Consider the following 18668-nt stretch of genomic DNA (forward strand, 5'->3'; position numbering starts at 1 on the left):
CAACAGGTATTTATTAAGCCCCTAATATAGACCAGGAATTGTGCTAGGCATTAGGGAGAAAAATTAAATTTATGAAACAATCCCTACCCACAAAGAACTTATATTGTAATGGGAGAGATAATAAAGATATATTTAATAATATATAGAATAGTTTGTGTAAAAAGAATACAAAGTAGTTAAATACAACATAATCTGAGAGAAGGGGCACTAGCTGTTGAAGGGGTTAGGAAAGGCTTCATGGAGAAGGTGGTATATGAACTAGATACCGAAATAAGAGATACTCTATGAAGCAGAGATAAGAGGTAGTACATTTACAGAAATGGAGGCCAGTGGTGACAATGAGAGTGCCATGTGTAAAGAACAGGGGAAAAAGCCAGTTTGACTGCATTGCAGAATATGGGAGGGAGAATAATGTACAATGAAGCTGGAAAGATAAGCTGGGACCAGATTGTGAAGGGCTTTAAAAACTAAACAGGAGTTTATGTTGATTCTGGAGGTAAGCGAAAATTTGGGCTTTACTGAATAGGGAAATAACACAGTCCAATCTGTAGGATGTAAATGAGGAGAGACTTGAGGCAGGGAGATCAATTAGGAGGCTGTAAAAATACAGATGAGGGAGGGATGATGACGGCCTGAACTAAGGTGGAAGTTGTGTGAGTAGAGAAAAGTTAGATGTGAGAAAGATTGTGGGGTGAGGGAAAATGAGGAGTCGTGGATAGCATCAACATCACAAACCAGGGAGACAAGAAGGCTGGCAGTTCCACAGAAATTGAAAAGTTTTGAAAGAGAGGAGGATAAATTGAGTTTGAATGCCTCTAGTATGAAATGTGAGAATAAAGCTCAGAAACAAGACTGGGGCTAAATATACAGATCTTGGAGTCTCTGTGGAGAAGGTAATGAAGCTGATGAGGTCAACCAAAAAAGAAGGTATAGAGAGAGAAGAATAAGAAGCCTAGGATAGAACATTGGGGAATACCCACAGTGAGGGGGCAAGGAACAGACAGACAGGTAGGGAGAAAATCAGGAGAGAATAGTATCATGAAAACCCAGAACAGAGAGAGAATCCAGGAAGAGAAGGGTCAAGTGGTAAATGCAGCAGATAGGTTGAGGAAAATGAGGCCTGAGAAAAGACCATTAAGTATGAAAATTAAGAAATCATTGGTAATTCTGGAGAGTCATTTCAGTGGTAATGAGATCAGAAGCCATACTACAAAAAGGTTGAGGAGTGAGAGGAGAGGAAATGGAGGCAGTGAGTAAAGATAGCTTTTCTTAGGAGTTTGGCCAAGAAAAGGAAGGAGATATATAGCTTATGCTGATATGGCTCTCATCCTAGCTAGGCCTTTATTACCTCCTTCCTACACTATTGTAACAGCTTCCTAATTGATCTTCCTGTCTCGTGTTTCTTCTTTCAATTTATCTTCCAAATTGCTGTCAAAGTGATAGTCCTAAAGCATGTTTGACCATGTCCCTGTCTTGTTCAACAAACTTCAGTGGCTAAATAAAGGATAAAATGCAAACTCCTCTATTTGGCATTTAAAGCTCTTTACAACTTGAAATCAACCTATCTTTGTTGTTGTTGTTCAGTTGTGGTCAACTATTCATGATCCCTTTTTGAGGATTTTCTTGGCAGAGATACTGGAGTGGTTTGCCATTTCCTTCTACAGCTCATTTTACGGATGAGGAACTGAGGTCAACAGGGTTAAGTTACTTGCCATTTGAACTCAGGAAGATGAGTCTTCCTGACTTCAGGCCCAGCATTCTATCCATTGCACCACCTAAATGCCCCATGGTAAACCTACCTTTACTCCTCTTCATACTTCACAGACTCATGCATTCCCCTCCTCAACTTCACCTCTTAGAAGCCCTAGCTCCTTCAAAGTTCAGTTCAAGCACTACAAGAAGTTTTTCATAATCCTTTGGCTGCCAGTACCTCCCTATCCAAAGTTACCTTGCATTTATTTTCATATATTTTGTATATTCTTATGTGTGGTATATGTTGCTTCTCCTTGAGAGCAGGAACCATTTTATTTTGTTTTGCATATTCAATACATTTCACAGCACTCAGTTGTTTCAGTCCTGTCAGACGCTATGTGACCCATCTGGGGTTTTCTTGGCAAAGATACAGAAGTGATTTGCCATTTCCTTCTCCAACTCATTTTACATATGAGGAAACTGAGGCAAACAGGATTAAGTGACTTGCCCGGGGTCACACAGCTACTAAGTGTCTGGGGTCACATTTGAACTCACAAAAGATGAATCTTCCTGACTTCTGGCCCAGCACTCTATCCACTGTTCCACGTAGCTGCTCCAGTTAAACAATTTACAACTGTCCTCCCCTTTTCCCCTATAAATAGAGACACATACCTGCATACATGTGGTAGGTCAGCCTTTCAATTAATTTAACCACAGTTCCTCCTTTAATGATAGGGATTCCACTTTGTGAATTGTCTTCAAAAACAATGTTTTCTTCAGAGTCTTTCACAACAAAGCGATAAACTTCTGGGCTTGGCAACCTCAGTGGTTGTTCATTTTCTTCTTTTAATAATGCTGTATCTAGCATTCGATCTAGTGTACTACGATGCTGAAGAGAAATCAAGGCTGCCATCCAATTATTTTTCTCTTCAGTGGACTTAGCAGCAAATATAATGCTGTTTTCATCTTTGGAAATCAACTCAAAGGCATGCTTGTATTCAGAAGTGTCATCTTTATCACATATTTGTATTTTCCTCATGACAAATTTTTCTTTCAATCTGTATTCTGCATTGCTATAACCTGGAATCCGGGACTGTCCATGATTAGTTTTACAGCTAATCATTAAGCCATCAAAAAGAAAAATATGGCGTTCATGCTTAGCTCCTATTCTCATCAATGGGCCTTCCATTATAAATTCATTACAGCACTGGCCAATATCTTTGCCTTCCCATCCATCAATATTTTTTTGAATTTCATTCATTTTTTTTATGGCCAGGTGCTTACTCCGTAATTGACGATTATAAAATCGACAAACAGGGTCCCTGTAAAACACAACCAAAAACAGTTTTTCTAGTTACTGTTAAATCATAATTAAAACAAATATAAAATAAATAACATAAGAACTCATACTAAGGTTACAAAGTTGTACATTATCAATTCACATTAATGAAATTTACCAAACAAAATGAAGTACAATATTAATCTTCAATTATTTCACTGACTCATAGGTTACTCTAACAAGTCATTTCCACTATGCCTCAGACTCATTACTTGTAAGATGAGAAAAATCACCTATTATACACCTAATGTCATAATTGAAGATTGTAAAGAATACTGAGCTTCTTACACATCAGCTACAGAAAATTGTAAAATGCACCCTCCAAAATAATGATGTAAATTCTCTAGTACAATTTAAAGGCAAATTTTTAAATTGTTTTCCGTTTCTGGGAAAAGTCATGCAAAATTGGTTTAAAAACATAAAACATACCAATGCATTTAATTCTCAACAATGACAGTCTGATTTTTAAAATTGCTGGATATATGTACTACCACCTGAGGAAATGATACATGTTCAGTATCAGAATTGAAACAAAAACTATCACTATTAATCAAACTTGGTCAGAAATCTAGAAATTAAATCCAAGTACAGTTTATGGATGCCTCATGCTTTTTATAATCTGAACTCACGCAGGTCGCCTTCTAGGTGAATGCTTGTTGCAAATCCGTTCCATGCTACATCGGAAATTCAGAAGAGCAGTAATAGCTTGTTTCAAACATTCTCTGTCTTCTTGCTCTTCACTGCATTCTTGCAATTGCTAAGAAAAATCAGAAAACCTAAAATAAATTTTGTATTTTGGTTTTTTTATCCTCAACTTTCAGAATAGCAAAAACATAAAAAATCAAAGGAAAAAACTATCAACAAACTAAAGGAATTAAAAAACAACAACAACAAGATAACAGAATATACACAATACACAGAATTTAAGAGTTGGAAGGCACCTCAGCAGCCATATAGCCCAAGCCATACACAAAAGGAAATCCCAATATAACAAACCTGACAAGTAGTTACCCAGCCTTCACTTTAAAGACTTCCAAGGAAAGGAACCTATCCATTCTCAAAGGTAAACCATCCCACTCTTGGATAGCTCTAATTTTTAGGAAGTTTTTCTCAACATGGAGCCTAAATATGCTCTTTTGTAACTTCCACTCCCTGTTCCTAATTCTGCCTGCTGGGACCAAATGGAACAAGTTTATTCTCTCATCTACATGACAGCCCTTCAAATACTTGAAGACAGCTGTCCTATCCCCCCCAGTTTTCCCTTCTCCAGACTAAATATACCCAGTTGCTTTAATTTCTGTATGACGGACTCAAGATCTTTCACACCCAGGCTGCTCTCTCTGTGCAGCTTATCAATTGTACATAATCACAATATTCCCAATGAAGTCTGACAAGGGCAGAGTATAGTAAGATTATCACCTGATTATCCCTGGAACACATTAATCTCTTAAACCAGCCCAAAATTACATTAGCTTTTTTTTGGCTATCACATCATACTGCTGACATATTAAGCTTGCACTCCACTAAAACCCCAAGGATCTTTTTCAGAACAACAGCTTTCTATCTATGACTCTCCCTTCTTACATTATATTGAATTAGCTATCCCTCCATTTTGCAATGTCTCCAAATTGGATGAGCATATAATTTATGTCTTTATCCAAATCATTGATAAAAATGTTAAACAGCACAGGGCCATGAACAGAACCCTTAGGCTTTCCACTGCAGACCTGTCACAAAACATTAACAGCTACTCTTTGAATCTATTCATCTAATCAATTCTGAAGTCATCTGATTTTATTATCATTTAGTCCAGTGGTTGGCATATCATGGCCTGAAGGTCAAATCTAGTCATTTACCTATTTTGTATGCCCAGAGAACTTCAAATGGTTTTTACATTTTTAAATACAATAATACATTATTGAGAAACATAATACAATTCTTAGCTTGCTATTCATACAAAGGCAGACAACACAGCATTTAGCCAGTGGGCTAGACCTGATGGCCCCTAATTTAGTACCTAAGACTTCTCCACAAGAGTAGCAGGAGATACCTTATCAAAAGCATTGCCCAAATCCAGGTAAGCCATAACAGCATCCCCCCACCCCCATATACTAGGTTAGTAATGATGTCAAAAATGGAAATGAAGTTAGTCTGGCATGACCTGTTCTTAATAAAGCCAGGCTGGCTCTTTGTAATTAGTTTCCTTTTCTAGATGTTAGCTAATCATCTCCTTAATGATCTGTTTTAGAATTTTCCCAAGAATCAAAGTCAAGCTGATAGTGGTTAGGAGAACTTAAAAAAAAAAATCTGAGGCATTTTCTCTTCTCCAATCTGATGATAACTCTCTAGTTTTCCATGAACTTTCAAACATCACTGACAATGGCCCAGCAATCATATCCACCTATTCTTTTAGAACCCAAGGATGTAGCTCCAGGTGCCCTGAATTCATAAAGGTAGCTAAGTGCTACTCTTACCATCTCCTTAGTTATTTGGGGTTTCGAGTCCCAGTTAGTCATTTTTATTGTCATTTCTAATAAAAATGTCAGTCTCCTTTTCAGAGAAAACAGAAAAAATTATATACACAAATGTACTTATTACAAGACAACTTTTCTAGTCCTTCTTTCTTGAACCCAACTACAACGGATATAATATATTCCATATTCAAAATCAGGAGAAACTGTGAAGTATAGCTACTGAATGAACCATAACATTTCTTTTGTTTAAAAAAAAAAATCAGGACAAAAGATTAACCATGGGGGAGATTTCATATTCCTTTCCAAAAGAACAAAGCTGTGTGGTTGTTTCTTTAAAGTAAGGTGCCAGAAAATACAAAAACAATGTTAATTCATTTCTACTAGTTATTGTCAGTACAAGAGACAAAGCACACTAACAAGAAATATATTTAATTCTATGTTTCATAACAAACTGAAATGGCTCTTTCTGCAGATAACTTCATGTCAGTTTTAATATCTTTGATATGTAACACCATACGGTCTGTATTAAGCACCATCATAATAAGCACTATTATGGTGGCAAATAACTGGAAACAAAGGAGACTGAGGAATAATATTACTAGCTTTAAGAAATAATGAATATAATAAATACAAAGAAGTAAAGTGAAGTAAGCAAAATAAGGGGAAAAATATATACAACTACTATAATGTTGATGGAAAGAACACCACAAATAAATTAATCAAAACTGAATACTATAAAATTATAAAGCTCAAACTTCATTCCAAAAATGAAATATGAAAAGATATCGCCCCCTACTGTTGTTGTTCTTTGTCCTTCATTCTCAAAGAGGACTGTGACATCAGGGTAATGTCATGATTTGCAATGAACTGGGTTTAAGTGAAAGAGAGTTGTGCAAGGCCACCAGCCTCACTCTCTCCTCCAGAATCATCTGGGTCCAGTGGCAAGATATATATATCAGGACTACTGGAGATGCCCCTGGATGTTTTATTATTATTATCATTTTATTTTTTTGCAGGGCAGTGAGGGTTAAGTGACTTGCCCAGGGTCGCACAGCTAGTAAGTGTCAAATGTCTGAGGCCAGATTTGAACTCAGGTCCTCCTGAATCCAGGGCCCATGTTTTATCCACTGTGCCACCTAGCTGCCCCCACCCCTGGATGTTTTAAGGCAACTGGGGTTAAGTGACCTGCCCAGGGTCACACAGTATCTGAGGCGAGATCTGAACTCAGGTCCTTCCAACTTCAGGAGCAGTGCTCTATCCACTGCACCACCTTATTCTACTTAAGAGCTCGGGAATCCATAGATATGCCGCATGGCATATATTGTCATATATTGGTTTTGTCAATTAAAGAAGAATCTTTCTTATAAAAGATGACTTTCTGGGACTAGGTAAAGATGCAGTAGGAAATCTAGGTAATATAAAAAGAAAAGATATGAGTAAAAAACTATTAAAAATAAAGATAGGCCACTAAACATTAAGCATTCTCTCACCCAAATATCCAATCTATTGCTAAGTCTTGTTGATTCTACCTTTGCCACATCTCCTATATGTGTCCTCTTTCTCTTTTCTGACACTACCACTACCTAGGCACAGGCCCTCATATCTGGATTATTGCAGGAGACTTCTGGTTGCATTGCTAGCCTCAAGTATCTCCTCATTTCAGTCCATCCTCCCCCTCCACTAAGCTAAAGTTAGCTTCCTAAAGAGGGGCTGTGGCTGTGTAAGCCCTCCTACTGAACTGTACTCCAGTGACTCCCTATTGCCTCCAGAATTAAATTTAAGATCTACTCTTGGGCTTCTAAAACCCTTCATAACCTCCTCCTTTCTTACCTTTCCAGGGTTCTTATACTTTCCTTCCCTCCATACATGCTACAATTCAGAAGCACTTGCCTTTTTGCTGTTCCTCAAACATGAAGCTCCATATGCCAGCTCTGTACACTTTCATTAATTGTTCCTATGTCTAGAATGTTCTTCCTCCTCACTTCCTTGACCTCTGCAAGAGGGCTTTCCCAGCCCCTCTAATGCTGGTGCTTTCCTTCTGAGATGACCTCTAATTTTACCCTCTATATATCATGTATAAACTCAACTGTTTGCACACTATTTCCTTTCGTCCCATTAGAACATGAGCTCCTTGGGGCCAAGGAACGTTTTTACCTTTCTTATCCTTAGTACTTAACATAGGACACATAGTAAGCATTTAATAAATGCTTGCTTAGCCTAGTTCAGCAGCAAGGCACCCAAAGGAAGAGATACGAGACAGGAGTGCCAGGCAAGTCAAACCACACCACCACTTTTGACTATCATGTTCCCTCAGATGCACCACCTTTCTGCCCCAATTTTGGCCACAGCACTCTAAAAGAGCATTTACAGTACAGAGGAATCGTTATTTGTATCACTAGAAGAAGTAGTTGTATCAGTGAAATGGATCACTATATCTTTAAACATGAGTTGGAATAGAAACTTAGTATGAAAAATGTTCAGCTAGTCAGATGACCTTTCAGAGTCAATATAATTAAGTCTAAAATGAGAATAAGCTTTTATGTTGGAGTGGTGGGACATGCCTGCTTCCAGGGAGACTGAGACTACTAGATTGAGCTCAGAAGGGCTTTGGGTGTCCCCAGTAAATCTGGCACCTCAAGTAGTGGGGTACCACTAGTCAGCTTAAGGAGGGGTAAACTAGCCATCATTTAAATGTAGCAGGTCAAAACTCCCATGCAGATCAGTTGTGGCATTGAACCCATGAGTGGTGGCTCTACCTCTAGGCTGAGCAAAACATGGAGATCCTGTCTCAAAAAAACAAAACAAAAACAAACCCAAAAACCCACCTTTTCAGAATAAACTTTTGTATACCTACCCGCAAAGAAATAATGTAAACTCAAATAGAGAAGTACATAATTTGCTCTGAGCTCCCTGGGAGTCACATGCTTAAGACATTTTTGTTCAATTTAGTTTTGTTCAAACAATAATCAATATATTGTTCAAAGTAATGATATAATTTAAAATTAAGATCATTTTTCAAAAAAAATGAGGAAAACGTTTATTTGTATAAGTTTTGATTCTTACCTCTAATAATTCAAAGTAGTGTGAACAATGGTAAACGGGCACTAGCATAAGGCGAGGAAGAACATATCGTACAGCTTCTTTAAAGCCATCAGCAATGGACTAGAAAGCAAAAAGAATTTATTTTAATTTCCACATGTGAAATATATAAAATACAGCAAGACCACAATAGAATATAAACTTATAAAAAGAAATAAATACTGATTTCCAAAATTGACATTTTTGTCATACGATAAAGAAAAAAGAGGAGATATACTATAGACAATTTGAGAGCTATAAAATACATTTTTCCATAAAAAGAGAGTGGAATGTTGCACATTTATTACAATGTTTTACATTGTATTGTTAGCCGAAATCAAACTATGACATAATAACCTTAACCTTTTTCTACATTCAAGTCATTCTGGGACCAAGGCACATTGGAAACAAAATCAAACTCTAAATAAATTAAGTTGCTATGAAACAGTCAAGATGTAGAACACAAGCTCTAGACTCAGAGTTAGCAAAGAATTAGAAATTGAGGGAATGCCCATCAATTGGGGAATGGATAAAAAAATTGTGGTATATGATTGTAATGGAATATTACTGTGCTGTAAGAAATGATGAGCAGGCTACTTTCAGAAAAACCTGGAAACACTTAAATGGACTGATGATGAGTGAAGTAAGCAGAACCAGGAGAACATGGTGCACAGTAACAGCAACATTGTTTGATGATCAGCTGTGACAGACTGATTTTTCTCAGCAATACAATGATCCAGAACACTTCCAAAGGACTCATGATGGAAAATGCTTGCCACATTCAGAAAAAGAACTGTGGAATCTGAATGCAGATTGAACCATACTATATTTACTTTTTCTTTTTTTTTCTTTCTTGAGTTTTTTTGCTTTTGTTCTGATTCTTCTTTCACAGCATCATTAATGTGGAAATATGTTTAATGTAAATGTACATATATAATCTATATCAGATTGCTTGCTGTCTTAGGAAGGGGAAAGGGAAGGGAGGGAGAAAAATTTAGAACTCAAAATCTTCTAAAAACTAATGCTGAAAACTATCATTACATGTAACTGGGGGAAAAATACTACTAAGGAAAAAAGAGAGAAAAATAAAATGTATATATTTTTTATTGTATTTTTATTCTGTTAAATATTTTCAAGTTACATTTTAATATCTTCAGGCCACCCATGTGTTTTGACATCTCTGCTCTAGAACATGCTTTCACCTTCCTCAATGATTTCAGCATCTGGCTTACTCACTAGTCACGAGACCCCCAAGTCAAATCCTAGCTTTGATTTTTATCTGTGTGACCGTGGGTAGGTCAGTTAACATTTCTGAGTTTCAGTTCCTTCAGGTGTACAATCTAACAACTGGACTGGATGATTAAAGCTCTAAAGCTCAGAAACAACAACATCTGTGCTCATCACTCTACCCTCACGGTTCCTTAACTTCCCAAACCTCCATCTCTATTCTGCAATAACTATCTACCAGTGCTGTTGTCTATTAGATGTCACTATCTTTAGAAACTATTTTAAGATCCTGAACCCAAACTTCCATATCTGATTAAAATCTCCTATATTACAATTTTCCCACTATTTCATTGGTACTGAACTTGCTCTTCATCCTATCCCTTTCTTTTCTTTTTGCGGGGCAATGAGGGTTAAGCAACTTATCCAGGGTCACACAGCATCCTATCCTTTTCAAGACACAACTCAGGTGCTAATTCTTCCATTAAGTTTTCCTAACTACCACTACTACAACTAAAAATTTTCATTGAAGATCTGAAGAGAGAAAAAATATCATTTCTTTATTGAAGTATCTTTAACTCCTCCACCTTGGACCCTCAAATTCAACCAATCAATTCCTATTGATTCTACCTCCATAATTCTTCATATATGTATCTTCTTTCCATTTTTCAAATCAAATAAATTAAACAAACATTAATTAAGAGCCTCCTAAAGACAAGGCACTAACCTAAGTGGTAAGGATACCAAAAAAAAGTGAAACAGTACTAAGGTTTCAAAAAGAAAAATGTGAAGAGAGTACATATTCTAGACCTGCAAAGGCACAAAAGCAAAAGATGGAATATTATATAAAGAAGAAAGCTAGTAAGTCAGTTTGACTAAAATAGAGAGTATAGAAAGGGGAATAAAATGAAATGAGACTGGAAAGGTAGCAGAAGTTAGAACATGAAATGATCTTCTCCTCCTTGGAAGTCTTACAACCCTTTTTATTTATTTTATGATGATACTTAAATTTGGCTGTGTACCATAGGTATTTTTGTGTGTTCCTCCCTACTGTGGAAGGAAGGAAGGAAGAATGGATGGATGGATGGATAGATGGATAGATGGGAGGGAGGGAGGAAGGGAGGGAGGGAGGAAGGAAGGAAAAGAAGAATCTCTGTCCTCAGGGGGTTTACATTCTACTAGACGGAGAAACAAATCATGCAGTAATAGATATAAAATAAATATAAAGTTAACAGAAGGGTGGGAGTACTAACAACCGAGCAAATCAGGAAAAGTCTCTTGGAGGAGGCAGCATTTCAGTTATCAGTAAACAAAGTTGAAGGCTCCAAAAGACAGAGCTGAGGAGGGAAAGCCGTGAATGGGCTATTCCCCAGGCATGAGGAATAGCTCATATAAAGGCAAGGACATAGAAGACAGAACATTATGCATGAGGAACAGAAAATAGTCCAGTTTGGCTGAATCATAAAGTGCATGTGGGTTGGGGGAAGAGGGGAGGTTATCACACCAGAAAGACTGGCTAGAAATAGATGGTCAATATACACTAACTGCCTAACAGAGAAGTTTATATTTTATTCTTTTTTTTTCCCCCCGGGGCAATGGGGGTTAAGTGACTTGCCCAGGGTCACACAGCTAGTAAGTGTCAAGTGTCTGAGGCCAGATTTGAACTCAGGTACTCTTGAATCCAGGGCTGGTGCTTTATCTACTGTGCCATCTAGCTGCCCCTATATTTTATTCTTGATGCAATAGGGTGCCACTGACTGAGCAGGGAAGAGAAATGGAGAGAAATGGCAAGATCTGTGCTTTAGGAATATCAGTTTCTGATGCTGAGTGAGATGAGCAGAACCAGAAGAACATTGTACACAGTATCAACAACATTATGTGTTGATCAGCTGTGATAGACTTTATTCTTCTCAGCAATACAATGGTCCAAGATAGTTCCAAAGGACTCATGATGGAAAATGCTCTCCAAATCCAGAAAAAAAAGAACTGTAGAATATGAATGCAGATTGAATCATACTATTTCTATTGTTTTTGTTGTTTTTCTTTTTTGAGGTTTTTCCTTTTTGCTTTGATTCTTCTTTCACAGCATGACTAATGCAGAAATATGTTTAATGTGATTATACATATATAACCTCTATCTGATTACTTGCTGTCTTGGGGAGGGGGAGGGAGGAAGAAAAATTTAAAACTAGAAATCTTATAAAAGCAAATGTTGAAAACTATTTCTACATGTAACTGGAAAATAATAAAATACTTTTATGGGATAAAAAGGAATATCAGTTTGAGGGGGCAGCTAGGTGGCACAGTGGATAAAGCACCGGACCCAGATTCAGGAGGACATGAGTTTAAATCCGGCCTCAGACACTTGACACTTACTGGCTGTGTGACCCTGGGCAAGTGACTTAACCCTCATTGTCCCGGCCCCCCCCCCCCAAAAAAAAGGAAATATCAGTTTGGCAGTTTTGTGAAAGATAAGGATTAGAGACGGGAAAGGCTAGATTCAAGAAGACTAAATGAGAAGCTATTGCAATAGTGTAGGTGAGGGGGCAGCTAGGTGGCACAGTGGATAAAGCATTGGCCCTGGATTCAGGAGGACCTGAGTTCAAATTCAGCCACACACACTTAACACTTACTAGCTGTGTGACCCTGGGCAAGTCACTTAACCCTCATTGCCCTGCCCCCCCCCCCAATAGTGTGATAGGTAATAAAGGCCTAAAGGTCGGTGGTCATGTGAGTAGAGAGAAAGGGACAAATAAGAGATATGTTGTGGGGGCAGCTAGGTGGTGCAGTGGATAAAGCACCGGCCCTGGATTCAGGAGTACCTGAGTTCAAATCCGGCCTCAGACACTTGATACTAGCTGTGTGACCCTGGGCAAGTCACTTAACCCCCATTGCCCCACAAAAAAAAAAAAAAAAAGAGATATGTTGTGGAAACAGAATTAAAAGAACTTGGCAACTGATAGGCTATAGGGAGCTAAGGAAACTGAAAAGTTGAGGATGACTCTAAAGTTGGGAACCTGGGTGACTAAAAAGATGGTGGTGCCCTAGACAAAAACAGGGAACTTAAGAGGAGAGATGAGTTTTGGTGAAAGATAGTAAGTTCTGCTTTGAACATGTATCCCCTAGTTACTAAATTTTACTAAATCAATGGTGTCATCAGTGATAAATACGCTAGATAAAAAGAATGAAAATTCCTAATGAAAAGAGAAGATAGGGGGCATTTTCACTATCGGTATGCTTTTAATGACTGTCAAGATCATAACAACATACTGTCTATCTGACTTTTCTTTCATGATGTATATGTGTGCAAAGATTATTCACTGATAAAGGCAATGTTCTCACTGAAATAAATGACACAAAAAATATTTTTTGTGAAAATACATATTTGACATTAGAATGAAAATTGATGTTTAAATAAAACATTTATTTTCACTTTACATAAAGTGAAGTCAACCTACACAACAATAAAAATAAATGATAAAATGTGATGGTACCTTTAAAAAAAAAGATGTACTACAGCAAGGAAAATATAATCAAAAAACATTTCCTGGACAACTTAAATTTGCTGAGTTAAAGCGATACAAGGCAAAAACTTTAGTTCATGGGAAAAAATTACTTGTTTAATTTTGGGGTATATTCATCTGTAACAAGTAAGATGGCTAAGAAACTTCTGCAGATAAAAAAATCAAGGAAACCACTTTTTAAAAGTTCAACTTTATTACTATGGAATTTTTTTTCTCTCTTAGTTTCTAGAATAGGAATACTGTGCACCTCATTAATTTTCATGTTATCAAATGATTTGGGGAGGCCAGTTATCACACCATTGAGTATAGAAAAGTGATGTGTTTTTTCTCTCTTTCCTCAGTACAGTGTTTATCATTCTAAAAATCCCAAGTCAGCTTAAGAAATCAATGTGAAAGATTATAAATAGGGACAGATTCCTTTTCCTTTCTACCAGGAATTCTTTCAGTCTAGAGTATCTCTTGAATTCTTGTAATTGGAACACTAGACAGATGAATTATGTCTATTTTCTTTATAAAAACCTAACATTAAATTTAAATTTACCTGAAAATGTAGAGAAACAGCAGGTTTGGCCATCAAAGTATTGAAACGCTCATGAAACTGTGGTGAAAGAATATCCTGTGACAAGGTTTCATATGGATCAAATGCTTGTTCCTTAAAAAAAAAAGTTTTTGGAAAGTGAAATAATAAGTTTAGCTTTCATAACTACAGAAATAAGTACTTTCATTTTCAGTATAACAGTGATACAATTTACTGCTAAGACTAGTTGGTGAGGTAGATAAGGGTGCTCGGCCTAGAATCAGAAAGACATGAGTTCAAATCCAGCCTCACTTAACCTTGGTTTGTCTCAGCTTCCTCATCTGTAAAATGGGGATAATGATAATAATACCTCCCAAGGCTGTTATAAGGATCAAATGAGATATTTGTAAATATATTTAGTATAGTAGGTACTACATAATGTTAGCTATTATTAACTCCTCAAATGGATCTTGATTTTTTGCTCTCTAAATTGCAAGGGTAAATACCAAATATAACTTACCTGTGACTACAACTGGATACTTTCAAAGAAATTTATATAATGCCTTTAAGCCATGTAGCTTATATTATCTTAACTACTGTCATCTCGAAATAAGTCAGTAACATTGTGGCCTCAAGTAGCAAACTGTGATCTATACATGTGTATGTGTGTATATGTATATGTAGTGTCTATGTAAGTGGTTGTTCAATTGTTTCTGATTCTTCATGACCCAGTTTGGGGTTTTCTTGGCAAAGATAATCAAGTAGTTTTCCATTTCCTTCTCCAGCTCATTTTTGACAAATTAAATTTAGATCCCCTGTTTTCCAGAGTTAAGGCCCAGCAAGCAAGCTGTGCTCTGAGCTTGGCAGGACAACAATTCTTTGCAATCACTTTCTGGATGATTTTGCCATCTGGGCTAGTCACATAATTCACCGGGTGTTCTCTGATCAAGGACAAGCACTGGACAAACTTGGAAAGTCCTGCAATGAATCAAACTTGTCACATGCTTGCTGCTCCCTCATTGTCAAGGCTACAGCTCAGTGGGCAGTCACTCATATAAGTATTGAGATCTCCCCACAATACCTCAGCCTCCGTCCCCATTAGGGGTGGGGCCCTGACACACGTGTCTAGAGCTCCTCCTTGATTGCAAGCCTTTTTCCTTACTCTGAAAATAAAACTTTAATTCCTAACTCTCCTGTCTCTGTCCTGCTCTGTTTGGTTCCAGCCATTCATAAGTTAGAAGCTGGTTCTAATCCAGTTGACATTTTACACATGAGGAAACTGAGGCAAACATCATTAAGTGACTTGCCCAGGGTCAGACAACTAGTAAGAGTCTGAGGCCAAATTTCAACTCAGGTTTTCTTGACTCCAGGTCAAACCCTTTACCCACTGTGCCACCTAGTAGTCCCTATATGCATGTGCATAAATGTGTGGATACCTATACATAAATGTATATACACATATATAAACACAAAACTATTTTGGAGGGAGAAGCAAATGAAAAGGAATGCCAATAATCAAAAGGAAAGCAACTTTTAAGATTTTGGTCTAAAGATGCAAAAAAAAATCAACTATATTTCAAGTCAAATTCTAATCCTTATGTGCAAGAAATTTTCTTAAGGGACAGCTAAGTGGGGCAGTGGATAGAGCCCCAGCCCTGGAGTCAGTAAGACCTGAGTTCAAATTGGCTTCAGACACTTACTAGCTATATAACTATGAGGAAGTCATTTAACCCCAATCAAGGAAGGAGGGGAGGGGAGGGGAGGGGAGGGAGGGGAGGGGAGGAGAGGGGAGGAGAGGGTAAGGGAGAATTTTCTTAATTATATGAAATTGCAGTGCTTATTCATGGCATATGAATAAGTATTAACAAGATAGTCTACATTCAAATAAAAAAGTATATAACCAAATTTTTATCCTGTAAAAAGTATGTTGGTTTAAGATAATTGTTCATTGCTTATTCCTTTGAAATTTCAAGGATGGTTTCTGATTAATTTATAATTTCATTACCTGAAATAGTTACTTGGACCACTTTAAATCTACATTATTATCTTTTGAAACTACAATCTGTTAACAGATTTGACAACCAACCCATAAATTTACAGGAGTTCAAGATAAGCAAATATCCCAATAAGAACAGGACTGAGAATTTCAGATTGCCAGCAAATGATTAACAGTGTCAGTTTCCTTAACTAAAAAATGAGGTAATGAAAGTAATGCATTTTATTTATTTGAGGGGGGGCGGGGCAATGAGGGTTAAGTGACTTGCCCAGGGCCACATAGCTAGTAAGTGTCAAGTGTCTGAGGTCGGATTTGAACTCAGGTCCTCCTGAATCTAGGGCCAGTGCTTTATCCACTGTGGCACCATTTTATCAGATTAATGTTGAATGAAGACAGATACCTGAGAAATATCTTTACATTAAGCATATGATACTTTACAGATTCAGTGCACTTCACTTAAAAAAACATTCACACAACATTAATTAATTAATTAATTAATATTAATTTGAAGTATTTTGAAATAAATTGTCAAGCAGAAACAAAGAGTAGTTCAAGTAAAATATGCAATCATTTCAGCTTACTGAAACTATGTCTCTCTATAGTATAAGTGTCTTCTGAGTTTGACAGAATTAACCAAATAATATGCAGCTTAACAAGCAATTTAAATATTTTAATGGGAATATATAGTTTTATAAACTTACTTCTGCTAGATCTTCAAAACAACTGCCGGCTAAGGGATGAGGACTGCTTTCATCAGTCATTTCAACTGTGTCCTCAATCAAGCCTAAAAGCTTTACGGTCAATTCATGAATATCTAAAATGTTGCTGAATATCCCTTCAATATCCTAAAGAAAATAAAAATGAAAGCATCTGAAGCTATACACTATGATAATAAGCTACTGAATAAAAAATACTCATACATAAGCTGAAGCTGAGAAAGAATCCATATATAAGAAGTCATGTTAATATCTTACAAGAAACAAAACTCCCACAAGACACGCCTTAAAATTCTACATAAAAAGACACTATGTTAAGTATCCTATAAAGAAACACAAGAAAGGAGAAGAGAAATGTGGGATGGGGGGAAGGCAGGGATAAAAATACAAAACTGAAGTCAATCAGTAAGAAGGAAGGAAAATGCAATCCTTTGTGTCACAAGATAAAAGAGCAGATTATTTGAAAAACTGAGATTTTAGGTAGTTCATCTTAAATATGTGCTATACACTATAAAGAGCTTTATTTGTGAGTTGATAGTTGGCTTTCAGAAAGAATAATTTTTTGGTCCCACAGCCTCTGTACAACAAAAGATTTACCTAAGTATTATGGTATCTGTTTACTCTGGTGACCTACATGTAATAAATACATTTACCCAGATAAATTGAGACCCTCAAAATAGCAAATTGGAATCACTTTTGCTCAGGATTTCAATCCCTTTATATGACAAATCAAAGTCATCACCTACAGGGGAAGAAATCAAGTGCTTTATAGATGCTAATGGTAAAAGAGGTAAAGGTGATGACTCGAGCAACTGAAATTATCTGCTTTCTTTCCCAGACATGATTGTGTATATTTTGTATAAATAAAAAGTACAGTAGACTTTTGGTCTAGAGGCTTGGGTTCTAGTCCAGGTCCAGCAATAACTTGAAGTCACAATTTTCATATCTCATGTTCTTATAAGGATAATACCTGCCCTATATAAATCATATCAAATGACATACATAAGTACTTTGAAATTTTGAAAATATATAATATTCAATACTCAGATGGAGCTGTGACTTCATAGTTGTGGGTATTCCCTCCACTGATACAGTCTGCAATCTAGGCATCCTAGGCAACTCTTGTTCAACTCTTCAAACAGTTCACCACAGGAGATCTAACCAACATTCTGAGTTTTCCTCAATTTCAGGCTGTCAGCGGAATACATACAATGTCCATCAATTTTCCTGTACTCTTGCCACATAACCAGCCCATCACTGTTTTTGCTCTTTTTTTTTAATAACAACTTTTTCTCTAGTTCTCCTTTGTAATTCCCAGTTTGTAATTAATGTGTTGCAGCCTGTTTATATCCACCATGTACCTCTATACAGCCCTACAGGTGATACTCATTTTTCATTATTAGGAAATCATGATATTCCATAACTTGTAATCATAAAACTCTGATAGAATATTGTTGTTTTAAAAATAGGCCTTTGTTTCAGGGAGATTTTTAGGGGGCATTAAAAGACTTTTTCAATTTCTCAAAGGCAATCCAGCTTGTTTTCCTCCTCCTATTCATCTCTCAGCTTGATTTGCCATCAATTTGTAGTGTCCAAGATAACTGCCTAACAGTCAGGACATCAGGCATTCTTCCTCTGCTTGGGAATGTTTGAGGACTTGGTGCGATGTACACAATGTCTTCTGCAAACAAGCATATGAAGAGGACCTCACCATTTATAGGAAATATGTGGATTGTGTTTTAGAACTCATCTATGATCATGGAAAAAATCTTTGGCAAGCATAAATCCCCCCGTTTTATGCCTGATATTAATGATCAGAAAAATCAAACCTCTATTATTAAAATTTTCAAGAAATCTTAATAATTTTGATGTAGCCATTAGAGGACAGCTTTTGACAGAGCATTTTGTTCTGCTAAATCAAACCTTTTACAGTCAGCAAACAAGTAGGTAAGAGCCAGTCTGGCAAAGTGGATAAGAGTACTGACTGGCAGTTAGGAAGACATGGGTTTAATCTACCTGGGAAACACATGCAGGATATGTGACTAAGAGCAAATCACTTAACCTTTCAGGGCTCCCAAGAAATTCTGTGAGATTATAAACTGTAGATC

General features: G+C 36.8%; 1 protein-coding gene across 1 annotated transcript in view; it reads right to left on the reverse strand.

The window, feature by feature from the left end:
• Nucleotides 1-18668, reverse strand: part of SOS2 (SOS Ras/Rho guanine nucleotide exchange factor 2) — a 110706-nt gene that overhangs the window by 45203 nt on the left and 46835 nt on the right. The window contains exons 6-10 of the mRNA XM_043984661.1: nt 16546-16689; nt 13873-13983; nt 8569-8667; nt 3661-3788; nt 2365-3014 (exon numbers count right to left, since the gene is read on the reverse strand). Of these exons, the coding sequence (XP_043840596.1) occupies nt 2365-3014; nt 3661-3788; nt 8569-8667; nt 13873-13983; nt 16546-16689 (1132 nt within the window). The remainder of the gene's footprint in view (nt 1-2364; nt 3015-3660; nt 3789-8568; nt 8668-13872; nt 13984-16545; nt 16690-18668) is intronic.

This window comes from Dromiciops gliroides, chromosome 2, assembly GCF_019393635.1.
Source record: "Dromiciops gliroides isolate mDroGli1 chromosome 2, mDroGli1.pri, whole genome shotgun sequence".
Lineage (NCBI taxonomy): Eukaryota > Metazoa > Chordata > Mammalia > Microbiotheria > Microbiotheriidae > Dromiciops > Dromiciops gliroides.